General features: G+C 38.1%; 1 protein-coding gene across 1 annotated transcript; it reads left to right on the top strand.

The window, feature by feature from the left end:
• The first annotated feature begins 9,898 nt into the window (after window positions 1-9,898).
• LOC132266234 (uncharacterized) lies at window positions 9,899-10,828 on the top strand. Its single transcript, XM_059767086.1, has one exon. It carries the CDS (start codon window positions 9,899-9,901, stop codon window positions 10,826-10,828), a length of 930 nt encoding a protein of 309 aa, XP_059623069.1.
• Window positions 10,829-23,497: the final 12,669 nt, after the last annotated feature.

Here is a 23,497-nt window from a genome sequence, read left to right as displayed (position 1 = left end):
GTCATTCCGAGAGAACCATGCTGGATTGATCCATTGGAAGCCTACCTCAAGCATGGGACTCTTCCAAACCAGAAAACTAAGGCGCGGAAGCTCAGACTCACCACAGCTAAATATGCCATCATCAACAACCAGTTATACCGGAAGTCATTTTCAGGTCCTTACCTGAAATGTTTAAGCCCTACTGAGGCTCTTGTGGTGTTGAAATAGATTCATGATGGAGATTGCGGCAACCACTCTAGGGGCAGATCCCTTACACATAAGGTTCTAACTCAAGGCTACTTTTGGCCGTACTTAGCTTAGAATGCTGAAGAGTACACCCAGAGATGTGATAAGTGTCAGTGCCACGGTCCAATGAAGCATCAACCTGCCGAAGATTTGCATGCAATTGCAAATCCATGGCCGTTCGCACAATGGGGGATTGATATGGTGGGCCTTTTACCCAAGACCGTGGAACAAAAGGAATACGTGCTGCTAGCTACAGACTATTTCACGAAATGGGTGGAAGTCAAGGCTTACTCAAGTGTGACCCATGAACAGGTAAAGAGTTTCCTTTGAAACAACATCATCTGCCGGTTTGGGGTACCAAAAGTCATTACGATGGACAATAGTAAGAACCTCAACATCATCTGCCAGTTCGCTGAGCATGGAATTGTACAAAAGCTAGCTGCAGTCAGTCATCCACAAGGGAATGGATAGGCTGAAATAACTAACTGAACCATTTTCAGTTGTTTAAAGAAGAAGTTGGAGAAACTCAAAACAAAATAGTACAAGAATCTCCCTCAGGTGCTTTGGGCGTACCGAACCACTCCACGGCGGCCCACAGGGGAGAGTCCATTTGCCATGGCTTATGGATCCGAAGCTGTGATCCCAACTGAGGCGGCAATTCCCACCCTTCGGACATTCTCGTTACTTGAAGGAAACAATGGTCAGCAGCTTGAACATAGCCTCGATCTCCTAGACGAGAAGAGGGATGCTGCGGCAATTAAGCTTGCTTCATATCAGCAACAGTTGCGCAGCAGTTATAACAAACTCGTCAGGTTCAGGAGCTTTCTGGTAGGCGATTGGGTTTTGAAGCAAGAGATAGCTCATGTAAAGAAATTGGAACCTAATTGGATCGAACCCTATAGGGTGACCGAAGTAGTGGGGAAGGGAGCATATCGTTTGGCCGAAGCTGACGGACATCCCATTGCGCGTCCTTGGAATGCAATACACCTTAAAAGGTATTAGCATTAGATAAGTTTGTCAATTTTGCTAGACTTTATTCACAAATAAGGCTACTTATGCCCACAATCAGTCACGTTATTTCTTTATGTTGCTTTTATCGTATTCGGTACAATTTTACTTCATTTCTTTCTTTCCATAAAAATGGGGGCCATACTAGTACCCTATAATTATGCGATTTTTATGCATATTACGCATTATGCAATTTTTATGCAAAGCAATCACGTTATCAAGAAGCATTCTACACAATGATTCTTTTTTTCTTTTTTTTTTAAAAAAAAAAAAAAAAAAACCCCAAGTTAGGGCTTATATTTAAAGCTCTCTATCCCACATCGATAAAAAAGTATGTTTTACATTTTGTTATATATGGGAATATTTAAATAGTTGACTGCAGTGTAAAGAGGGCCCACTGGTATTAAAGGCGGCTAAGCCCAATACCAAAGGCATTTCTTACACTAACCTTTTTGACAAATTAAATTTTTGTCCCACATCGGATAGAAGTAGAAAAGGAATGCAGCTGATATATGCGTAATCCACTACATTTGGTCACCAAGAAGGGAGTCTCAGTGGAAGAAAGTCTCCAAAATAAACGAATAGGAAACTTCCCAGCCACTGTTACTCGCTTTCTTGGCCTCCTATCATTTTTGAGTCTTCGGCCTCATGACAAGTTGTTTAAAAAAAAAAAAAAATGATGATGAATATATATACGATGGTTCAGCAAACCTCCCCTCAGGCTCGGCACCGGGGAGTAATTCATTCGCTTCGAACCCTAAGTGTCCTGCTTAACAAACCTCCCCTCAGGCTTAGCGCCGGGGATAATTTCATTCGCTTCAGACCCTAAGTGTCTGGCTTAGCAAACCTCCCCTCAGGCTCAGCGTCAGGGAGTAATTTATTTTGGACCCTAAGTGTCTAGGTCAGTAAACCTCCCCTCAGGCTTAGCGCCGGGGAGTAATTCATTCGCTTCTGACCCTAAGTGTTCGACTCAGCAAAACTCCCCTCAGGCTCAGCACCGGGGAGTAATTCATTCGCTTTGGACCCTAAGTGTTCGGCCCAGCAAACCTCCCCTCAGGCTTAGCGTCGGGGAGTAATTCATTCGCTTCGGACCCTAAGTGTCTGGCTCAGTAAACCTCCCCTCAGGCTCAGCGCCGGGGAGTAATTCATTCGCTTTGGACCCTAAGTGTCCGGCTCAGCAAACCTCCCCTCAGGCTCAGCGCCGGGGAGTAATTCATTCGCTTCGGACCCTAAGTGTCCGGCCCAGCAAACCTCCCCTTAGGCTTAGCGCCGGGGAGTAATTCATCCGCTTCGGACCCTAAGTGTCCGGCCCAGCAAACCTCCCCTTAGGCTCAGCGCCGGGGAGTAATTCATCCGCTTCAGACCCTAAGTGTCCGGCCCAGCAAACCTCCCCTCAGGCTCAGCGCCGGGGAGTAATTCATCTGCTTCGGACCCTAAGTGTCCGGCCCAGCAAACCTCCCCTCAGGCTCAGCGCCGGGGAGTAATTCATCCGCTTCGGACCTTAAGTGTCCAGCTCGGCAAACTTCCCCTCAAGCTCAGTGCCGGGGAGTAATTCATTCGCTTCAGACCCTAAGTGTTCGGTTCAGCAAAATTTACTCTTACGCTTAATACCGAGGTCTTGTGGAGGTCATACTCACTGACTCTAAGTTTGGTAATATGATCCACGAGATTGTCCAAAAAATACAAGAAGAAACAAGTACAAACATACTTACTTCACACAAATCCATTTCAAAAAGGGTTCCCTTGACGGTTAAATGACCAAAGGAAAAAACAGTCCTCCGTTATCAGGTAAACCGTCAAAGGAGATCCCTTCTTCACATCTTATTTAGTTTTGCTTCAGACTAAAATAAATGTGGAACCCTCAGGCAAGGTACTTTCCTCAAAATGATCACATCCAACAAAGTGTGTGCAATATTAAAAGCATTCAAGCATACTCAGTCGAATCAAAATTAAGGCATCACAGCTTAAGAAACATGGTTATATCATTCATAACTATCATTCCAAATATTGTTTCATTACCAAAAAAAAAAAAAAAAAAACAAGATTACTTGATCCTACTTCTTCTTCAGATCAAACGGGATAGATTCAAAAGCATCCACTACAGCTAGACTTGAAGGTGGAGGATTTGATGGGCCAGGAGCAGCTGCAGGAGTTGAGGCACTTGGAGCTTGAGGGACTTCAGGATGAGCCTTCACCATCTCGGCAAAGAGAACTTTAGCTTCCTGAGCCTTCAGACCCTTGTCATAAGGGAAAGACACCCCCATATGAGTATCAAAAGCCTCAGGATCTGTTGTTTTCTCGCCTTAACCTTGATTGAAGCCGGACCTGTAGGCCTTGGCGCTAGACAAATGCACTAAACTGGAGTAACGCCCCTGCATCTGCCTCTCTGCAATGATACAGGTGCTAAGAGCATCATTCAAACACTAGACCTCAGCTTCCAGTGACTCCACTTTTGCATTAAAAGTAGCCAAATGCTTCTTATGAACATCCCTAGCTTCATATGCAATTTGTGCATTTGCAATGGCATGGGATGCCTTCTTCTCAGAATTGCTGAGGTCTTTCTCTAACTTCTAAATGGAGAGAGACTGAGCCTTAGCGGTGGCACAAAGAGCCATGGTGTGGTACAGGCCTTGCATTGTCAGATAGAAACAATAACAATAAAAGAAAATTGGCGAGATGATTATGATAATGGAAGAAGAGGGGGGGAGCAAACCTCTATAGCTCGAATGGGGGCAGAAGGGAGCAGCTGTTCTAATCCCATCCTACCAATAATCTCTTCATCCTTGGGGAGCCACATTCCCCGAGCAACAGCCAGTGCCGCAGATGGATCAGTGATCATAGAATCACCGGTATGGAGGACTGATTTGTCAGCCCTCGAGAAAGAAGGAGTCCAAGGTGCTCCAGCCTCAGCAAGGATGTAAGCTCTGACCTCCTCTTCAGGATTAGTATCTTCAGCGTTCTTCCCTTTACTTTTTGGGTTGGAAGCACCCTTGGATTTCGTGGTTGAAGAAGAAGTCAACCTTGCCTTCTTGTTCAGAGGAATTTCATCAATCTCTTTCTCCTGTTCGTTTGAGCACAATATAGTCAATAGGGCACTCTCTGTAGCCTTTCTCTTTAAGGCTTCAGCCCTTTGTTTTTCTTCCTCAGTCATGGGGAAGCTATCGAAAGATGGAAGTGAAAGGTCCATGAAATCTATAGCTACGGCTCTGGAAGCAACTGCTTTAAGGTTTGCAGAGGTAAGCAAGTCCTCAACAGAAGGAGGGTCTTTCCAAACCTGCTCTTCAAGGAAAGAAAGCCTCTTCTTGGTAGTAGAGGAAGGGAATGTCACTGAAAAAACACCAAGAAACTCATAAATATACCGAAAGAATAAGACTCAACATGGGAAACAGCCAGAACAAACTTCATGAAGAGAAGGGGGACGTTCTATACCTAACTTCCCGAACTTGTGTGGGATTGGGAGTTTACTCAATTGAGGTATGGCCCATCTCCCTTTAACAATTATCATCCTCTCTTTCCACTTCTTTTCAAAAGTAGGGAGGTTTGTACATATCCTCTGGTGCAAGGGAAAGATGAAATAGAAACGACCAGGTTCAGTTCCATGCTTAGAAATAGTGTAAGTAATCAGCAAGTCAGCCAGAGTCAGGTCAAGACTCTCTAGCCATCAGCGAATGATGAGTGCCGAGATTACTCGAAGGAAGTTAGGGTTTACTTGTAGGGGTGCAATCCCCAATTTGTTAAAGACTAAATGATAAAAAGGATGAAGGGGGAATCTAAGAGCGTTGAGATGCCCAACAGAGAAGAGCAACTCGTCTTCTCCGACGCCCTCGCCGGCACAAAAATCGGCGCCCTTAGGGTATTCTACAATTTCTACCCCTTGGGAATCTCGAAATCTTCCATTACGGATTCAATGAAAAACTTGATACTACGAACAGATAAAATTGCGTTTCTTTCTTCCTTAGTAAAAATATTGTCCGACCCAGAGGTGGATGTCTCAGCCTGGATTGGGGAAACATCCGGCTGATTAACCGAGTCATTTGCAGACTTAAGGAAGTTCGAAACCCTAGGAGGAGGAACCCTAATGAGATTAGGGGAAGATGAGGGCGTGGACTCAGATTCTGCAATTTCTATACGTTCAGGAGTAGTCGAAGTACTTATAATGCAAGATTGGAATAAGGGAAAGAAGAATTAACCTGGAGATATGAGAATATGAAGAACGCAATGGATGAAACGAGCACACTGAGAACAAAAGCAAGTCTTGAAGAATTCCTTGAGTCAGAATAACAAAAGACACAAATGGAAATGCCTCATGCGAAAGTGGCAACTGCACAACTTCAATTCCCCTTTAATTAGGAGCCATAACCCAATTAAAGAGGAATTGGGGGCAAAGTGTGGAGGGAAAAATCTCCCTCCAATGAGAATAATCCACGTCATCATAAATATAAACTTATCCTTGATGAGTTTATGAAGCCCACCTCGCTCAAACCCAAATTGAGTTTAAAGCTAGTCCAAGATCACTGTTCGCAATCCCAATACTAATGTTATTTGACCTTCAGCCCTATTGAAGCCCGAATCAAAAGATTATCAGCCCAACATGGTAACATCAAACATTCAGCCCGTTACTCAAACCCAATTGGTTCAAGGTATATTCAGCTCAGTTTTCCAAGATTGGACAAATCCTATCGGTGGAAGGATTTATCATAAAAGGAGAATTCTTTTATAGGAAGTTCTATACAAGGCAAGTTCTACGTAGGAAATATTACACAATAGAAAGAACTTTATTTGTAAAGAAAGTCATGTATGAGAAGAATTGGAGGACAAGCAACGTGAGTCCTACCTTAATTCTACCAATTTGTGTGTATAAATAGAGGTCCAAACCTCCAATAAAGGGATCCAAGCAATTCTACGCTTCTCTATACACTGTTCTTATTTGTTTTTACTGTTCTTGAGTGTGTTATATTATTTTTCTCAATCATTATTGGTTGAGCGGAATTTTGCACCTACAGTGATATAAGAGCAGTATTGTTGTATTATGGAGTTGGTTAAAACTCGATTTTTTTAAGTCGGGCTAAATAGCAATACTCTTTAAAAAAATATTTCTTGATTTCAAATTTCTTGAGAATTAGTGCTTAAATAATGACATTTTACTCGAAGAGAGAGTGAGAGATAATGAAACAAATTTCTTAAACCCAAATTTAATGTCGAGAGAGTAAAGAGATGGAAGAGGTAAATGTAGTACTATAGAGAAAGAAAAAGTCTAAGATTTACAGAGAAAAAAGAAATTATTTAATTGTAAATCACGTTTAACAATTAAGAGTAGGCCTTACCTTTTAAAGAAGGCGAATTAAAAAGAAATTATTTAATTGTAAAGTTGAGTCTTTTTTTTTTTTTTTTTTAACTTTTTGCGCGTGAACAAATGGTACTTGTCCCGAGTTTGAAAAAATGGTTAGATAATTAATCTTATTATTTTATTATTTATAAAATTACAAAATATATATACAATTTATAAAATACGGAGTAGTTCGATTTGGTCATGTAAAAATTTAAATCAGTGACCGAATGTTTATAAGGGATTTCATATTTTTAGAACCAAAATTGAATTATAGCGTTAAAAAATAAAACCAAACTTATCAGTTTGATTTTGTCGATGCAATTATCGATTAAATAGGATTTTTGTCCACAGCTATTACCCACTAAGGCTTGCGACATGGAATGTAATTGTTGAAGCACACCAGAGATAGGACCGTAAAGATTTGACATTCGATATGATTTTTTGCATTAAAGTTCATGGATATTAGGATTGTAAAGATTCTACATGGGAGTGACGATGACAGAGGGGGAGAGAGAGAAGAGAATACTCTCTTGGATTTTGTGATTTCTTGCATAAATAAAACTTCTTAATCTCGTAAAAAATGTTATATTTAAAAATTTGTGACTTACAATTATTGTGAGTCACGATTCCCTAAATATGTTACTTTATTATAAAACAGATAAAGTTAATATTTAAATTAATTATCAAATAAATATAATTAAGTACCGTAATAAAATATGATCATTAAAGGAGAAAGAATGCTAAGGACAGTAACTTAAATGTTAAAAATATTACATACTTTAAAACAAAACTCACATTTTAAAGACAAAACTACCTTTTAAATCATTTTTCTTTACCTTTCTTGTATCTCCTCCCTCAATCCATATATATGTAATATATGTATATTTTTTATTATTTTTATTTTTTTCCTTTTTATTTCCATTGTTACCACTAAAAAATAACTAGTGGTCATAATTGAAATAAAGAGAAAAGAAATAAAGACAATATACATATATATATATACACACACTACAAGAAAGGTAATAAAAAGGATTTAAAAATTAGTTTTGCCTTTAAAAGATTAATTTTATTTTAAAGTAGGTTATATTTTTCAATTTCTTTGATAATAAAAAAAGAGTAATTAACAAGACTTAAAATAACCAAGCGAATGTGAAAATACACGTGGCATACCGTAGTATTCCTCTATATATACTATACATGGCACAAACTATATATATATATATATATAAAGTATGTATATTTATGTAATTAATCCATATGGACAGCGGAGTATCTTTTTTCTTCCGCGCGCTTACAGGGGTTAGATCACGAGTTAGTGTGCAGCATTAAATACACGAAGAAATTTTCCTTTTGAAAAGTCTAATCTGCCCTCCATTGTTGCGCTGCTCAATTTAAAATTGAGGGTATGTACGTAGTTTCGGCAAAAGCAAAATTTATGGGAAGGTGCAAGTCAACTGTGGTCTGAATGTTTGACTCAAAAGACAAAAGGCTTTTCCTCTGAAACGGCTAATTACAGATGTGCTATATAGGCTGTTGCGCATTTGTACGGACCGAAGAGAGTTCTCTAGATTGTTGATAGAGAGAAGGCGAATATTTTCTATTCGTAATTTGAGGGGTAAGTTCGTGATCGACTTTTGGTAGATTTATATCATGGTTTTGTTGTTCCTGTGCTCCATATGAAATTTTAGGGTTAGGGTTTTGGTGTTCCTACTTTAAATTTTTGTTATTAATGAGGAGTTTTTAGCCAAGAAGTTTGACCGTCACACAAAGTTATAAATCAAGATAAACTTCATTATTTTTTATAAGAATAAAAATATATTCTTCCTTCCGTAGTGGAAAACTATGAGGAATACTATTCCTTCTTCAATACAACTTGACACCCCTATAAAGAGGGCTTTCGGGTTAACATAAAATGTACGATACAAATTCTTAAGAAAACTCTTAACCTTTTTCCTCCTTTCTAATTTACCACTGACTTGATTGTCGGAGGCTATTAGGCCAGTACCACACCGGTATCCGATCACCTTTCTTTTCCTTTTTCAGGAACGACGACGCTTTAGGTGGCCGCGGAATCCCGCATCATCAGTTGGCGCCGTCTATGGGAAACGATACTAGTTTCTTAGAATAACAACGATGTTGCGATCCGGAGTCCATCTTGGAGAAGGAAGTCAGCACCCCTCGTGTCTTGATAGAGGAGGCCACCACGACTAATCACATGACGATAGCAGCCACCATCAACCTGATGGCGAAAATCAGTCGCACGGTAATGACAGTCACCATCATGAGCGTGGTAACAGTGATCGTCAATTATACTATGACGACAGGCAACCCCGCCCAGGGGATGACCAGCCTTGCCTGAGGGGAGAACATTCCAAGCACACATCCCATCATGAGAACGTGTTAAGGAGCACTCCGGAAGAGGGGCAGCGTGTTGCAGCATTAGAACAACATGTTCAGAACCTTAGTCAAGGTATGAACCAGTTGGTCCAACAAAATGCAGCAATCATGTGGCACTTAGCTATCCCTGCAACACCCGTCGTGGAGGGTAACAATGATGATGACAGAGTTAGGCACAGCTATACGGGAGGTCGACGAAGAAACCTTTGTGCTTCCACTGCTCGTTCTCCACGTCGTTCTCCACGACAGAATATATTCGGTGCACAGACACCTCATCACCAAAAGGATGTATCTAATGCCGGAGAACACACCGAAGTTACCCACGTTGATCAGCAGATCCAAGATCTCAGGTTGTAAATTGATGGGATGGCCCAAGCCTTGAAAGAGAAAGGTCCCGCCACAGTTAATGACCTTATTCAAAAGATAAATCTACCTTTCAATCCTTGAGTGATGGCTTTCCCATTGCCAAGAAAATTCAAGATGCCCCATCTTGAGAGTTTCGATGGAACCCGTGACCCCCTTAATCACCTGGAAACTTTCAAGTCACTGATGAACTTACAAGCGGTCCCAGATGAGATCATGTGTAGGGCGTTCCCTACCATCCTTAAAGGATCAGCCCGTGTTTGGTTTAATAGATTGAAGCTGGGATCTATTAGCAATTTTGAAGAACTCAGTAAGCAGTTCATAGGGCATTTCATTGCAGGGAGATGACACCGAAAATCGGCTACCTATTTGCTGAATGTTAAGCAAGACAAATGGGAGGTGTTACATGACTATATTGGTTGATTTAATACAGAGATGTTACAAGTCGATGAGGTGGATGATAAGGTTGCTCTTACAGCCTTCATGGGAGGACTACAATCCTCTAAATTCCTTTTTTCTTTATCTAAAGACCCATAAAACAGTATGGCAGAATTATTTATTAAGGCCCAAAAACATATGTATACCGAAGATGCTATGAATTCTAGGAAGGGCAAAGAAGTCAACACAAGAAAGGAGATAAGAAAAGGTCAGCCCCTTTCTCCACAAGATGAAAGAGATTCCAAGCTCAAAAGGCCTGATAGGTCCCCTAGAGTCCCTAGAGGGCGAGATAGCTACACCAATTTCACTCCCTTAAATACTCCTATTAGTCAAATCTTGATGCAGCTCCAAGACGACCATACCTTGAAGCGGCCCCCTAAGTTAAAGTCAGATCCAACAAGAAGGTCTAAGGACAAGTATTACCGGTTCCATAAAGACCATGGGCATAATACCGATGATTGCTTTGACTTGAAAAGCCAGATTGAGAACCTAATTCGTCGGGGGAAGTTACATGGGTACGCAGCAGATTGTGAGAAGGGTACTGGTCAACCTATTCGTGAGAATAGAGAGAATAATCCCCCTGCCCACCCATTGGGTGAAATAAAGGTGATCTCCGGTGGACTAGCAGGAGGTGGAGAGTTGAGCTTGGCACAAAAATCCCATGTTAGGAGAGCCCGGAGCTCCATAGGAGTCAACAAGGTTGGGATATCCAAACCCCAAACGAAGTTCCCGAAACGGGAAGGTGAGGTTATCATTTTTTCGGAGGAAGATGCCAAGGGAGTTCAGCAGCCGCATGACGATCCATTAGTGGTGACAGTAGTTGTGGCCAACTACACAATCCATCGAGTATTAATCGACAATGGTAGTTCGGCTGACTTGTTATTTATTGATGCTTTCTACAAATTGTGTATTGGCAGGGGAGGGTTAAGGCCAACAAAATCCCCTCTCATTGGTTTTTCTGGGGAAAAAGTCTTTCCCTTGGGAATAGTTACACTTCCTGGTGGATTTTTTTGTGGTGGACTGTCCGTCTACTTACAATATAATATTAGGGAGAACGGCTCTAAATAATATGAGGGCCGTCACTTCCATATACAATTTATTGATGCATTTTCCTACAAAGCAGGTATTGGTGAATTAAGAGGTGACTAAGCAACAACGAGGGAATGCTATGCCGCCACTTTAAAAAGAAAACAGTTGGAGGAAGCATTAGCCATTGAGACACTAGAAGGTTTAATGGACAAGGAGCCCACTCAAAGGGAGGAGCTCACTCAAAGGGCAGAACCAGTAGAAGACCTTATGGAGATAAATTTGGAAGAAGAGGGAACCGGGAAAAATGTGAGTATAGGGTCACTACTCGACCCACTCATCCGGGATTCACTCATTCAACTTTTCAGAGGCAATAAAGACGTGTTTGCATGGAGGCATGACGACATGCTGGGCATCGACCCCTATGTTATGCAGCATCGGCTTAATGAGGATCCGTTCTTCAAGCCAATCAGATAGAAAAGGCGAGTGTTTGCCCAAAGAGGAACCGTGCTATATCCCGGGAGGTCGAGAAACTCCTGAGGGCTGATTTTATTCGAGAGGTACAATACCCCTACCGGCTCTCAAACGTGGTCCTGGTCAAGAAGGCAAATGGCAAATAGAGGCTTTGTGTGGATTTCACAGATCTAAATAAAGCCTGCCCAAAGAATAGTTTTCCTTTACCTAGGATCGACATGTTGGTTGAAGCAACGACATGTCATGAGTTACTGAGTTTCATGGACACTTACTCTGGATACAATTAGATCCCCATGTATGCTCTTGATAATGAAAAAACTTCCTTTATCACTGATAGAGGTCTGTATTGCTACAATGTAATGTCGTTCGGGTTGAAGAATGCCGGTGCCACCTATCAAAGACTAGTTAACACAATGTTGAAGCAACAAATATGCAGAAACATGGAAGTATATGTGGATGACATGTTGGTAAAGAGCCTCAAGGCTAATGACTATTTAGTTGATTTACAGGAATCTTTAGATGTGCTTAGGGCATATAAGATGTGGTTGAATCCAAGCAAATGTGCATTTGGGGTATCCTCGGGAAAGTTTCTGGGGTATATGGTAAGTCAACGAGGAATCGAGGCAAACCCTGAGAAGATTCGAGCAATACTAGATATGAGATCGCCTAGCTCAACCAAGGAGGCAGCATTAAACAGGTTAATATCCCGAGCCACCGACAAGTGCCTTCCTTTCTTTAGGATATTAAAGAAAAGCCTTCAAGTGGACCCCCGAATATGAGCAGGCATTCATAGAGCTCAAAAACTATCTTAGTTCACCACCGTTATTGTTCCAAGCAATTCCTAGAGAAGAATTGTACCTTTACCTAGCAGTTTCCCCTGTGGCAGTAAGCTTAGCATTGGTAAAGGAAGAAAGTGGTATTTAAAAGCCAGTATATTACACTAGCCAAGTATTTCGGGGAGTAGAAGAAAGGTACCCGGCAATAGAAAAACTAGCGTTTGCGCTGGTTGTGGCAGCAAAAAAACTCAGACCATACTTCAGGCACATACCATGATAGTACTGACAAACCAACCACTGAGGCAGGTTCTATAAAAGCCAGAGACATCCAGGCGCCTTATGAAATGGTCAGTGGAACTTGGTGAGTTCAACATCAGGTACAAGCCAAGGTTAGCAATAAAAAGTCAGGCACTCGCTAATTTTGTGGTAGAGCTTTCTTTCCCTCAAAAGGAAGATGAGTTCACAACCTCTGAAATGAATCCTGAGAATCAGACCCAGTTAGGTGATACTTGGTCACTTTATGTTGATGGGTCATCGACCGCCCGAGCCTGTGGGGCAGGTTTAGTGATTATATCGCCAGAAAGAGAGAATCTGAAGTATGCACTTCGATTTGGATTCAAGGCTACCAATAATGAAGCAGGATATGAAGCTTTGATAGTAGGATTGAAGCTGGCAAAAGCTCTTAGAGTGCAACACTTGAAGGTGTTTACTGTTTCTCAATTAGTTGCAGGTCAAGTTCATGAAGAGTATGAAGCCAAAGATGACAAAATAAAATTGTATCTACAGAAGGTAAGAGGCTTAATTGGTTACTTCAAGAAGTTCATGATCCAGCAAATACCCAGAATAAAGAACGAGAATACAGATGCATTAGCTCGACTAGCAACTGCAATCGAGCTTGAGAATACTAAGGCTATACCATTTGAGTACTTGGAAGAGCCTAGTATATCTGAAGAATGTAAGGAAATAAACCAGCTAGAACCAGGGTTGGAGTGGGCAAACTCAATAATAAAGTACATCATGGACGGGGAATTACCACAGGACCTTGTGGAAGCTCGGAAGGTCAGGGTCCGAGCACCCAGGTATACGTTCATGAATGGAATTCTCTACAAAAGAGGGTTTTATTAGCCTTTTTCTACGTTGTGTGTCAACTAAAGAAGCTCATTATATTATGAAGGAGATACACAAAGGAGTTTATGGGAACCATGTAGGGGGCAGATCCTTGGCCAACAAAGCAATCCATCAGGGCTATTATTGGCCTACCATGTAAAGGGATGCATTAGAATACGTGCGAAAGTGTGATAAATGTCAAAGATTTGCCAATGTTCCTAGACAACCCCCAAAGCAGCTAGTACCGATGTCCAGCCCATGGCCTTTCGCCCAATAGGGAATGGATTTGATTGGCCCCTTAGCCATGGGCAAAGGGCAAACCAAGCATGCTATAGTGGTAATCGACTGTTTCACCAAATGGGTGGAAGCCCAACCACTAGCCACAATCATAGCAAACAATGTCAAGGATTTCACATGGAAATCAATAATATGTAGGTTTGGTATTCCCCATGTTATTATTTCGAATAACGGGAAGTAATTTGATAGTGCTATTTTCAAGGATTTCTGTTCTGAGTTAGGAATAAGAAATCACTATTCTTCTCTTGGCCATCCGCAGGCTAATGAGCAGGTCGAAGTCGCCAATAGGACAATACTTAGCCAAATTAAAAAAACGATTGGAAAAGGCAAAGGGGTTGTGGCTAGAGGTACTTCCAAACGTGTTGTGGGCTTATAGAACCACCTCAAAGACCCCAACAGGAGAAACTTCTTTCCTCCTAACTTTCGGAAGTGAAACCGTAATTCCAGTAGAAATTGGTTTGGCAAGTTTCAAGACCACCAACTACGACCCCCTCCAGAATGAAGAAAAGCTGTTAGTCAACTTGGATTTAGTTGAAGAAAGAAGAGAGCAAGCCCAAGTTAGGGTGGCAGCATACCAACAAATGATGTCCTGATATTACAATTCTCGGGTGAAAAAAAAAGAGGTTTGAGCCCGGGGATCTTGTGTTACGTAGGGTCACCCAAGCTACCAAGGAACCGAACGAGGGTAAGCTTGCTGCCAACTGAGAAAGCCCTTATAGGGTCATTCAAACAAAGAGACAAGGCACCTACTGGCTAGAAACACTAGGAGGGAAGTAACTTGGCCATCCTTGGAATACTGAGCACCTCAGAAAGTACTATCAGTAGAATTAGACATTAGTACGTGCCTTTAGTTTCATATTGTCTAGTGCTACTTCTAGTTAGTGCTACTCTTAGTTTCATTTTAGTATTATGTAGTTTAGATTATTTGTAACCGTAAGTGAATCTTCGGTTTGACTCTCAATAAAATCCATTTTTATCGCATTAACTATGCAAATTTATATTTTCATCTATCCTATAGATATAAGGTTGTCCCCGTATTATAAGGGACTAACATTAATATGCCCTGTATTATAAGGGTCCGGGCTGAATGAATCCCGTAAATCTCATCCCTGTATTATAAGGGACTAACATTAAATGCCCTGTATTATAAGGGCTCGGGCTGAATGAATCCCGTAATTAATGTCCCTGTATTACAAGGGATCATCACAAAAAGAACAAAATGTTCTGCACTTCAGGACTCGGGCTGAATGTATCCCGTAGCTCTTATCCCTGTACTATAAGGGTTATAATCAAGTAAGTTGCATTAAAAGGGTTAATAAGAGGAGGCGAGCTATAGAGTTCAAAAGAACAAATAAATAGCAGCGCCCAACCTAAGTTGGCGAAACTACAGAGTCGTATTCAGAGCAATAATAAACATTGTTCTTAAGGAAATGCAATAAAGACAATTACACATTCAAGACGTAAAATGGCCACTGCTGTGGGCCTCCAGGGCTAGATTCTACTGATCTCATTCTTAATGGCTCGGTTTTCCTTCTTTTGATCCTCCCTGGCACGGTCCACTCTGAAAACAACTGCTTGGACTCTGGTCTCTAGAAGCAAATGGCTGAAAATGCTGGAAATCCAGGTCTTCATAGGTGGCCATAACTTGTTGTCTAAACTCCTCAAAACCATCAAAAATATAATTTGCGTTGACCCAATCAAATTTGGCTGAGGTCTTGTACTCCTCCATGGTAGAAGATTTTTCAATCACTAGCCTAGCTTGGAAATGTTTTTCGATCCTTTCTTTCTCTCTAGTGCAGTCGATCTTAACTTCTTTTCGAATTACCCTTTTAGCTGTCAGCTCCGCATCTAGTGCTAGTATAGACTCTTCGAAGAGCTTCGTATGTCGAGATAGCTCTTTAGCGAATGCTCCCATCTATGTGCACAAGTAAAATTATTAGTTATCGACAAGGAATATATATTACTCAAGAGTAAAAAGAGGTAAGACGACTTTACCTTGCAAACATTCTGGGCGTGAAAGGCTAAGAGCTACTCGAAGGGAAGCCCCTTGAGCCTTTCAGAGTCATATGGAGGCATGAGCATGTTCTTAACTATGTCATTCACATAGTTTACGTAATTTAAAATAGATGTATCAGTTTAATGAGTAAAGGCATTTTCAGGGAGATGCATTCCTGTATAAAAAATCTGCTCATGAGCAACTGCAAGGGGAGTGTCGTCAACAGGAGTAGGATTTCCTTGATTTTGAAGTGGTCGAGTTCTCTTAGGATAGTGGGGAGGTGTAGCCTTCTCCTTGGAACGCTTTTCCCGAACTTACGAAAGAATGTCACTCCCAAATCTCCTCATCGACAGGGATGAGGAGCCCTGTGGCGAGGCTTTGCTTTTAGCACGCTCCTCCTACACCTGGGCCAAAATATCTTTCCCAAACTTTTGCCCCGACGACATGCTGGGTGAAACTAAGTTACAAAAGGGAGGTTAGTGTTTCAAAAGAGAAACAATGGGAGTCATACAGAGCATACCTTCTGTAGACGCTTGACACGAAGAAGACACTACACCCCGACAAAGTCCAGCAGTGAAGAGTGACAGTAGGGTCACTAAAGAGGAAAATGGCCTTGACGAATACTGAATGGCTCTGTTTATATTTTCCTTTGCTTCAGCTGGTGCACCTAAAGTACGAAAACCTAGAAAAAAGAAACAGTACGTGTCATCCGCCATGTAATAAAATATACATGCATAAGTAACTCACCATTGAGGTCTACTTGACCCCAAGTACGGCATGAGTATCTTGGTCAAAAAATTCCCAGTTCGGCATGAGTATCTTGGTCAAAAAATTCCCAGTTCCTTCCTAAAATGAAGAAGAATTGGCTTCTCCACTCCGAATTTGATTTGAATAGTCCCTCAATTAAGGGACACTTACATCGGCTGGTTAGGTTCCACCACGATCGATCTACCTTCTTTGGAGTATAACATATCAAGACTTTGCTAATAGTTAAAGGAGGGTTACCACACGCCTTCCATAAGACGACACACCCTATTAAGGCCTTCCAGGCATTTGGGGTCAATTGTCCTAGGGTAATTCCAAGGAAAGAGAAAAATTCCCTAATAAAGGGGGGAAAGGGTAGGTGTTACCCAGCAAGAAAAGCACATTTTAATAGACAAATTTCACCATTTGGAGCCTCGAAGGCTCTTTCATGGAGAAGGGGAGCCCGGATGTGGATACAAAAAGGAATAGCATATAGAAATCAAAATTTTTTTAGATCAGACTCCGAAATTGAAGACTGAAAAATATATTTACCTTGAAAGATTACGAAGGTAGCAGCTTACTCTTCTATATTCCTTAAATAAGGCAAATATGTGAAGAATGAGTGCCGTGTTTTCCCGATGAGAATAGTTGATTTTCAAAAAACAAACACGTAATAATGAAGGCGTGCCTGATTTCTCAGACCGTGCCTGATTTCTCAAACTTTATTTGATGTCTCTAATGATTTTTCTGTGTGCACTTTATTTGATTCCTTTACCCGTGATTTTTCTGAAGCTGCTGCCTACTCCTACTTTACTTTTCTGACCCTGTAAGAGCATCCTACTTTACTTTTTTGTGTAAATATATTTTAATATGATGCCTATTGCTATACAAGTGTTGCAAGCCTCTTCTACAGCTCTTGACACGTGGCAGACTCCTACCACATAAGCTACCTCTTGTAATTAAAAAGAGTATTTTGGAGCTTGAAGGGAGTTCTAAACCTAAGACCCCTTGCATCATTGGGAAAGTCTCTAACCACTTGGGCTACATTAGCCCATGTGCATTTCTCCCTCAAGTAAAGTATATATGTTTTATCTTTACTTGTTGGACAAAAATAAAAATATATAATAAGGAAAAAAATACGTCCTCCCTTCCGGGTGGAAAAGTATGAGGAATACTATTCATTCTTCAATACAACTTGACACCCCTATAAAGAGGGCTTTCGGGTTAACATAAAGGTACGACACAAATCCCTAAGAAAGCTCTTAACCTTTTTCCTCTCTTCTGATCTACCACTGACTTGATCGTCGGAGGCTCTTAGGCCGGTACCACACCGGTATCTGATCACGTTTCTCTTCCTTTTTCAGGTACGATGTCGCTCCAGGTCGCCACGGAATCCCACATCATCAGTTGTCTTGTCTTCTGATCTTCTATTTTGTTGAAAATTTGGCCAATGCCTATGTACTTTTAATGTTTTGTTTTGTTTTTTTTTTTTTTTTGTTGTTGTTTTTCAGTTCTGTACTATACCAGAAACTTTATTTTGTTATTTTTTTAAAAAAAAAAAATTAGGGTTCTTGCACTTTTGATAGCTCGTGAGATTATTTTTGCAATTGTTCAATCGATTTGTTGGTACTACTAACTCCACAAATTTCAAAGACAAAAAAATCATTCAAAGCCGAAATTTGAATTTTAAATTTTGAATTCAAAGTAGAATGATGGCCCATAATAGAAATAAAACATTTGGGTTTATGGGCCCAATTTTGTTCTGTTAGGCTGTCTTTTAGTCACCGAATTTCTTTACCCATTATTATCTTTTTCGAATCTAGAAAAAAAATGAAAAAATGAATTGTGTTCTAGGGCTCCTGTCGCTTCTTGGAGGCTGGAAGTCGAAGGATAAGATTTGGGTTTGTGTCTGGATGATTAGCTTCAGTTTCATTAGGAGCAGCGCCGAAAAGATTACAAATGAGTAACTCATCCAACAATTCCAATTTATGGTACTAGTTTCATTTTTAGCTTTTTCCAATCTGAAATTAATTTTTTTTTTTAAAAAAAATTGATTCCGCGTGTTTATGGAATCTTTTATCTCCTTTTTGATCAATTTGAATTCAAATTCATTATTGAATTTTGAAAATTTATGGATGCTTGAAATAGAAGATTTACCCCTTACATTAGAGGGCTTAGAACAAAAAAAGGCAGGATAAATTGGATACTCAAAGTGGAATTATAGCTGGCCACTTATTATTCTACCTAGTGTATTGCTTGAAATCATGCAAGTGACAAAGGCAAATCATTCTGGCTTCATTCATATTAATTCTTTCTTTTCAAGGAATGTTGATTGAACCTTGCCTTGGACTTAAATGATTTTGCAGAGAAAACTAAGAAAGGGCTATTATATATATATGAAGATAATTTAATTCATACATAATTTTCTAAGAAAGAGCTATGAATTGAAGATTGTGTTAATAATTCGAGGGTTTTTTCAAGGTTGGTATTTGCCTTCTACGATGCATGTGAAAGTGAAAGAAAGAGTTAAGAGTACTAGTGTAAATTGGGTGTTTAATATTAAATAGAAAGTGAGATTGTTTGCTTTGGCTTTGACAAAGTTCTAAATCTGTATAAGAGTTCACGAAGTTGATTGGTTAGAGTTTGTCTTGTTTAGAGCTGTTGAGTTGTATGTAATTATGGATTTAATTGATAACTAGTAATCATCGAAGTAGTAAGTGCAAAGAGTTGTTATTCTCACGCAAAATAATTGTTTACTATTGTTATGACAACTAAGGGTATATTTGCATGGATAATGAAAGTGTAATTCAATCTTTCGTAAAGACTAAAACATTCATTCTTTTTCTGATAATGTACATCGCATAGGCGCATAATTATTTATTGATGATGATAGATTTATAGTTATTTGTTAATTGTCTTATGCACACTGCACGGACACACAATTATTTATTGGTAGTAATAGATTTATAGTTATTAGTTAATTATCTTATGCACATTGCACAGATGCAAAATTATTTATTGGTGTTGATAAATTTATCGCTATTCGCACAACACATAATTATATTAATTGTAGAATTTGAAAAAATCGTGTGAAAATTTCGCACGCTTTTAACGTAACAAAAAAATAAATAAAAAAATAAAAAATTTTGCACTTTTATAATTTTGTTCAACGTGTGAAACTTAAAGAGCCTCGCATTTAAAAGTTCGCCTAAAGCCTCTCAAAGTTTTGTAGATCTTAGGGCCGCCCTTGATATTTTTTATATAAATATGTAATTTTTATATACTTGTAATGTAGAACGTTATATTGCAAATATTATGTGGTTTTTTATATAGGCTTATATAAAATTTTTTTGCAAAACTTATTCTTCGCATCTGCCACTTTTCACCCGAAGAGTAGTTGGAAGAGAGAGAAAGCTCTTGGTTTTTGTGTTTCTATTAAAGTTGTTGCTCTAACAACTATCAAAGGATTAACGAGCATTATGCCGCCTCAATCTCCGGGTATTAATTTCACAACTATACATGCTCTTCTTAATTGGCGATTTAAGTTTTATAATGACATATTTTTACTGATTTTATGAACTATCTTCAACTGTATAATTCTTGTTGTTATTATGTTATATATCTTTAGATTGGGATGCTAGCCTAAGTCATGAATACAAAATTTATCTTATTTTCTCTCAATCTACGTTCACTTGTTGAAAAAAGGAAAAAGCTCATTGGAAATGGGTGGAGTAGGGGACAGACAGGTATGTTTTTAGGACTGTTTTTTTGTTAATTAAGGATATTGCATTGTATTTATTATTTTTTTCATGTATTCGAAAATATTTTGAACATCATTTGCATTAATCAATAAAACTTTTAATATAAACAAGTACAAAAATACAGGAAACATTGCATACTTCTCAAAAAGATTTAAATAAATAAATAATAAAAAATATAGCCCACTAACACCCACCACTAAAGAACCAAAAATCAACTTTCAGCGGATATAATATTTATTATTATTAATTTTTTTTTGGACATTTTTTTTTATTTTAATTATGCCAAGATTGAGTATTGAAGTTACCTAGTAATTCTCTCTCATGATGTGATCACGTATTTTCATGAGAATTACTACGAGGGCTTGAAGATGGAGAGAGAGAGAGAGAGAGAGAGAGAGAGAGAGAATTTGTATCTAGCTATGGTACTTATAAAATTAAAATTATAAGGATTGAATTTTAAGTGTGAAATATTTTAAGTGGTGATTTAAATTTTTTAATTTTTTTTTGAATTCTCAGCGTGATAAGTGATATACTCCGTATCTGTCATTAAAAAATTTACCTCATTTTTAGTGATCCTTATTGAAAAGTTTTCATTGATATTCAACTTACGTTATTAAACACACTTAATTTTATAAGCGCTTAATTTGTTCAGAATTAAGTACTAAATTGAGTTTTTTAGTTTTTTAACAACACCTATGACAATTTAACGTGTCTGTTAGTCTCGTTCATTCCGGTCTCTAATCAAACAGATTTGAAATTAACCTAATAAGGCTTGATATTTATATATTTTTTTAATATATAAATAAATATTTTTTTTATAATTTTTTTTCTCTTTTTTATGATAATTTTAAAATTTAGTAATATTTTTGTTATTATGATGGTTAAATATTTGACTATACTAAAATAAAATTATAAAATTTATCTTCAATTTATTTAGGTTTAAATTTACATCTAAATCATAGTTTGTCGTATTGGTTGATACGCGATTTGTATCGACCATTAATTTTGTTCGAATTCGTTATACCGCAATTGATATTATGTAACAAATTTTGAAACTTGGGACACTCAATATAATTATTAAAACACATGGGTAAAGATTTCGCATAGGTACTATTTATTTGCATTAAAATTCATGGATAGGCATATGACTGTAAAGATTCTCTTAGGATTCTGTGACTTATTTGCATTAAAATTCAAGGATAGAACTGTAAGGATTCCGACTGTGTTAGATTTAAAAATCACAAAATAAATAATTAGCATAATACTGACATAAATATATGAGTAAATTTAATTAAAATGTCATTTTATTTTTTTCGCCTAAGACCTCAAATAGCATTGAGCCGCCCCTGACTTAACTATACAGACATGACTACGTCACATGCATCGTTCATTAACATACCAACGACCAAGAAAACAAGTGTGGCCTGTAGAAAGAGATGGCTTGCGTTTTTAGAAAGAGTGTTGCGTGTTGAGAGAGGAATGACTTACAATTAATAAATGGCAGTCCTATTCTCGTACCATGAGAACCACAGTCGACTTTGAATTTACAGTCGCTTGTCCTATTCCAAATTTTATTTATGATTTGTTTAGGAATTAGTTACCATTTATAACTTATCTAGGTGTAAAAACTTATTACCATTGTAACTTCTTTTATTTTATCTTGCTGGCGAGTCACGTGATTTATCAGCCACGCTTTTGTTTATTTTTGGGTCATATTTAAATAAAATATATAGTATTTAAATTTACACTTCAATTTTTATCAATCCTAATTTGATTTTTTTACTATATATTTTTTTTCTTAAATGTGAAATTTTTTATATTTATTTAAAGTGAAAAATATTATATAAAAAATGAACATTTAATGGCCATGATCTTTTGGGATATGATTAGATTTTTGGCCATGATCTTTTGGGATATGATTAGATTACATTTAATTTTATATATATTAACATAACAAACTTTTGATCATGTAGTAATCTTTTGGGTTATGATGGGATTACATTCAATTAGATATATTAACATAGTTACGTTTGAACATAGTGTGGATATAATTGGATGTAATTGACATTTGATTATGGATGTGGATAAATTTTACTCTTTTGTTACTGAAAGTATTATTGACAATTGATGTACTTCATTGAATTTTGGTTTATAAAAAAATTTCACATTCCAGTGTTGCTGCTCTGTTGCTGCTATAATGTCGCATCCATTCTATTGCTATTGAGTTAGCTTTCGGTTCATTTGTTATTAGTTGCTATAGTTTTGTTTTGCCCCTCTTATGGGCTCTTTGTTGTTTCTCATAAGTATACCCCTTATTATTTATCTTGTACTATTATGTTCATTTTTTTATATAATATTTTTCACTTTAAATAAATATAAAAAAATTCACATTTAAGAAGAAAAAAAATAGAGTAAATAATCTAATTTGTTGTATTGGTGGTGTTATTATATTTATGTAAAGTTTGTAATTGGAACAAAAATTTTAGGATTGATAAAAATTGAAGTGTAAATTTAAATGGTATATATTTTATTGGATTTGCCAGTAGGGTGACTTGCCAGTAGGATGAAGTAAAAGAAGTTACAGTGGTGATAGGTTTCTACACCTATATAAGTTATAAATGGTAACTAATTCCTAGACAAATCATAAATGGAATCTGGAATAGGACAAGCGATAAATTCTACAATCACGCAAGGCCAGTGTGATTAGCAAAGCCCTAGTATTAATAATACTTTCTTGGTCTCCTAAATTTAGCAAGTATCGTTGCTCTATATAATAAGATACTTTCTTGGTCTCCTAAATTTAGCAAGTATCGTTGCTCTATATAATAAGAGTTTCGGAGTTGAAAAATTTGACTACTTGTGTTAGACAGACACAAAAATTCACAATTTCTAAGCCAAATTAAGAGTTTTTATTTATTTATTATTTTATTATTTTATTATTATTTTTATGTATGTTGGGGCTACCATGTATACAATACCCGTGTTATTATAAACTGGTTCTCATATGCCTTCTGTTGAATATCATCTTTATAAGAATGTCCAGCACCAGGGATGTTACCTGGTGTTGTTGGTCGATCAAACTTGGGTTTTCATAAAAGAAAAGCTTGTATTGACTATAAGCTACTGCTTTGTAATAAAATTGCATCTAACATATCTAAAAAGTGTCACACAATCATGCGATTTTAATCAATAATAAGTTGTCACATAATTAAATATACTCTTAAATTGCAAATTTATAATTTGGTGGACTACATGGGCCGTCTTTTTCTCTCTTGCAAACCCTTGTCATGTGAAAAATAATGGAAGGATGGGATCCAATGGTGCATCTGGTGTACTAAACGTCATAGTTTTGATGAGTGTGGGTGTGTTTTTAATTTTTCTTTTTTGGGAAAGGTTTTTTTTAAAAAAATTTCTAACATTTTTTTTATGTGATCGGCCGCCGTTAGAAAATTTGGACCCAAAAAATGCATTGAAATTTTGGACCCAAAAAATGCATTCATCCTAACCAAGTGGATAATGCTTAGGTCCTCTCTCAAGGGGATAAAGTTTGTTAAAG

The sequence above is a fragment of the Cornus florida genome, unplaced genomic scaffold, assembly GCF_030987335.1.
Source record: "Cornus florida cultivar Cherokee Brave unplaced genomic scaffold, ASM3098733v1 CherokeeBrave_3.0.0_Hap2_Chr07, whole genome shotgun sequence".
In the NCBI taxonomy this organism is placed as follows: Eukaryota; Viridiplantae; Streptophyta; class Magnoliopsida; order Cornales; family Cornaceae; genus Cornus; species Cornus florida.
This window is presented reverse-complemented; position numbering and strand designations above follow the sequence as displayed.

Excerpts from the sequence above, each read along its gene's own strand:
- LOC132266234 (XM_059767086.1), top strand. The coding sequence starts at position 9,899 with ATGTATACCGAAGATGCTATGAATTCTAGGAAGGGCAAAGAAGTCAAC.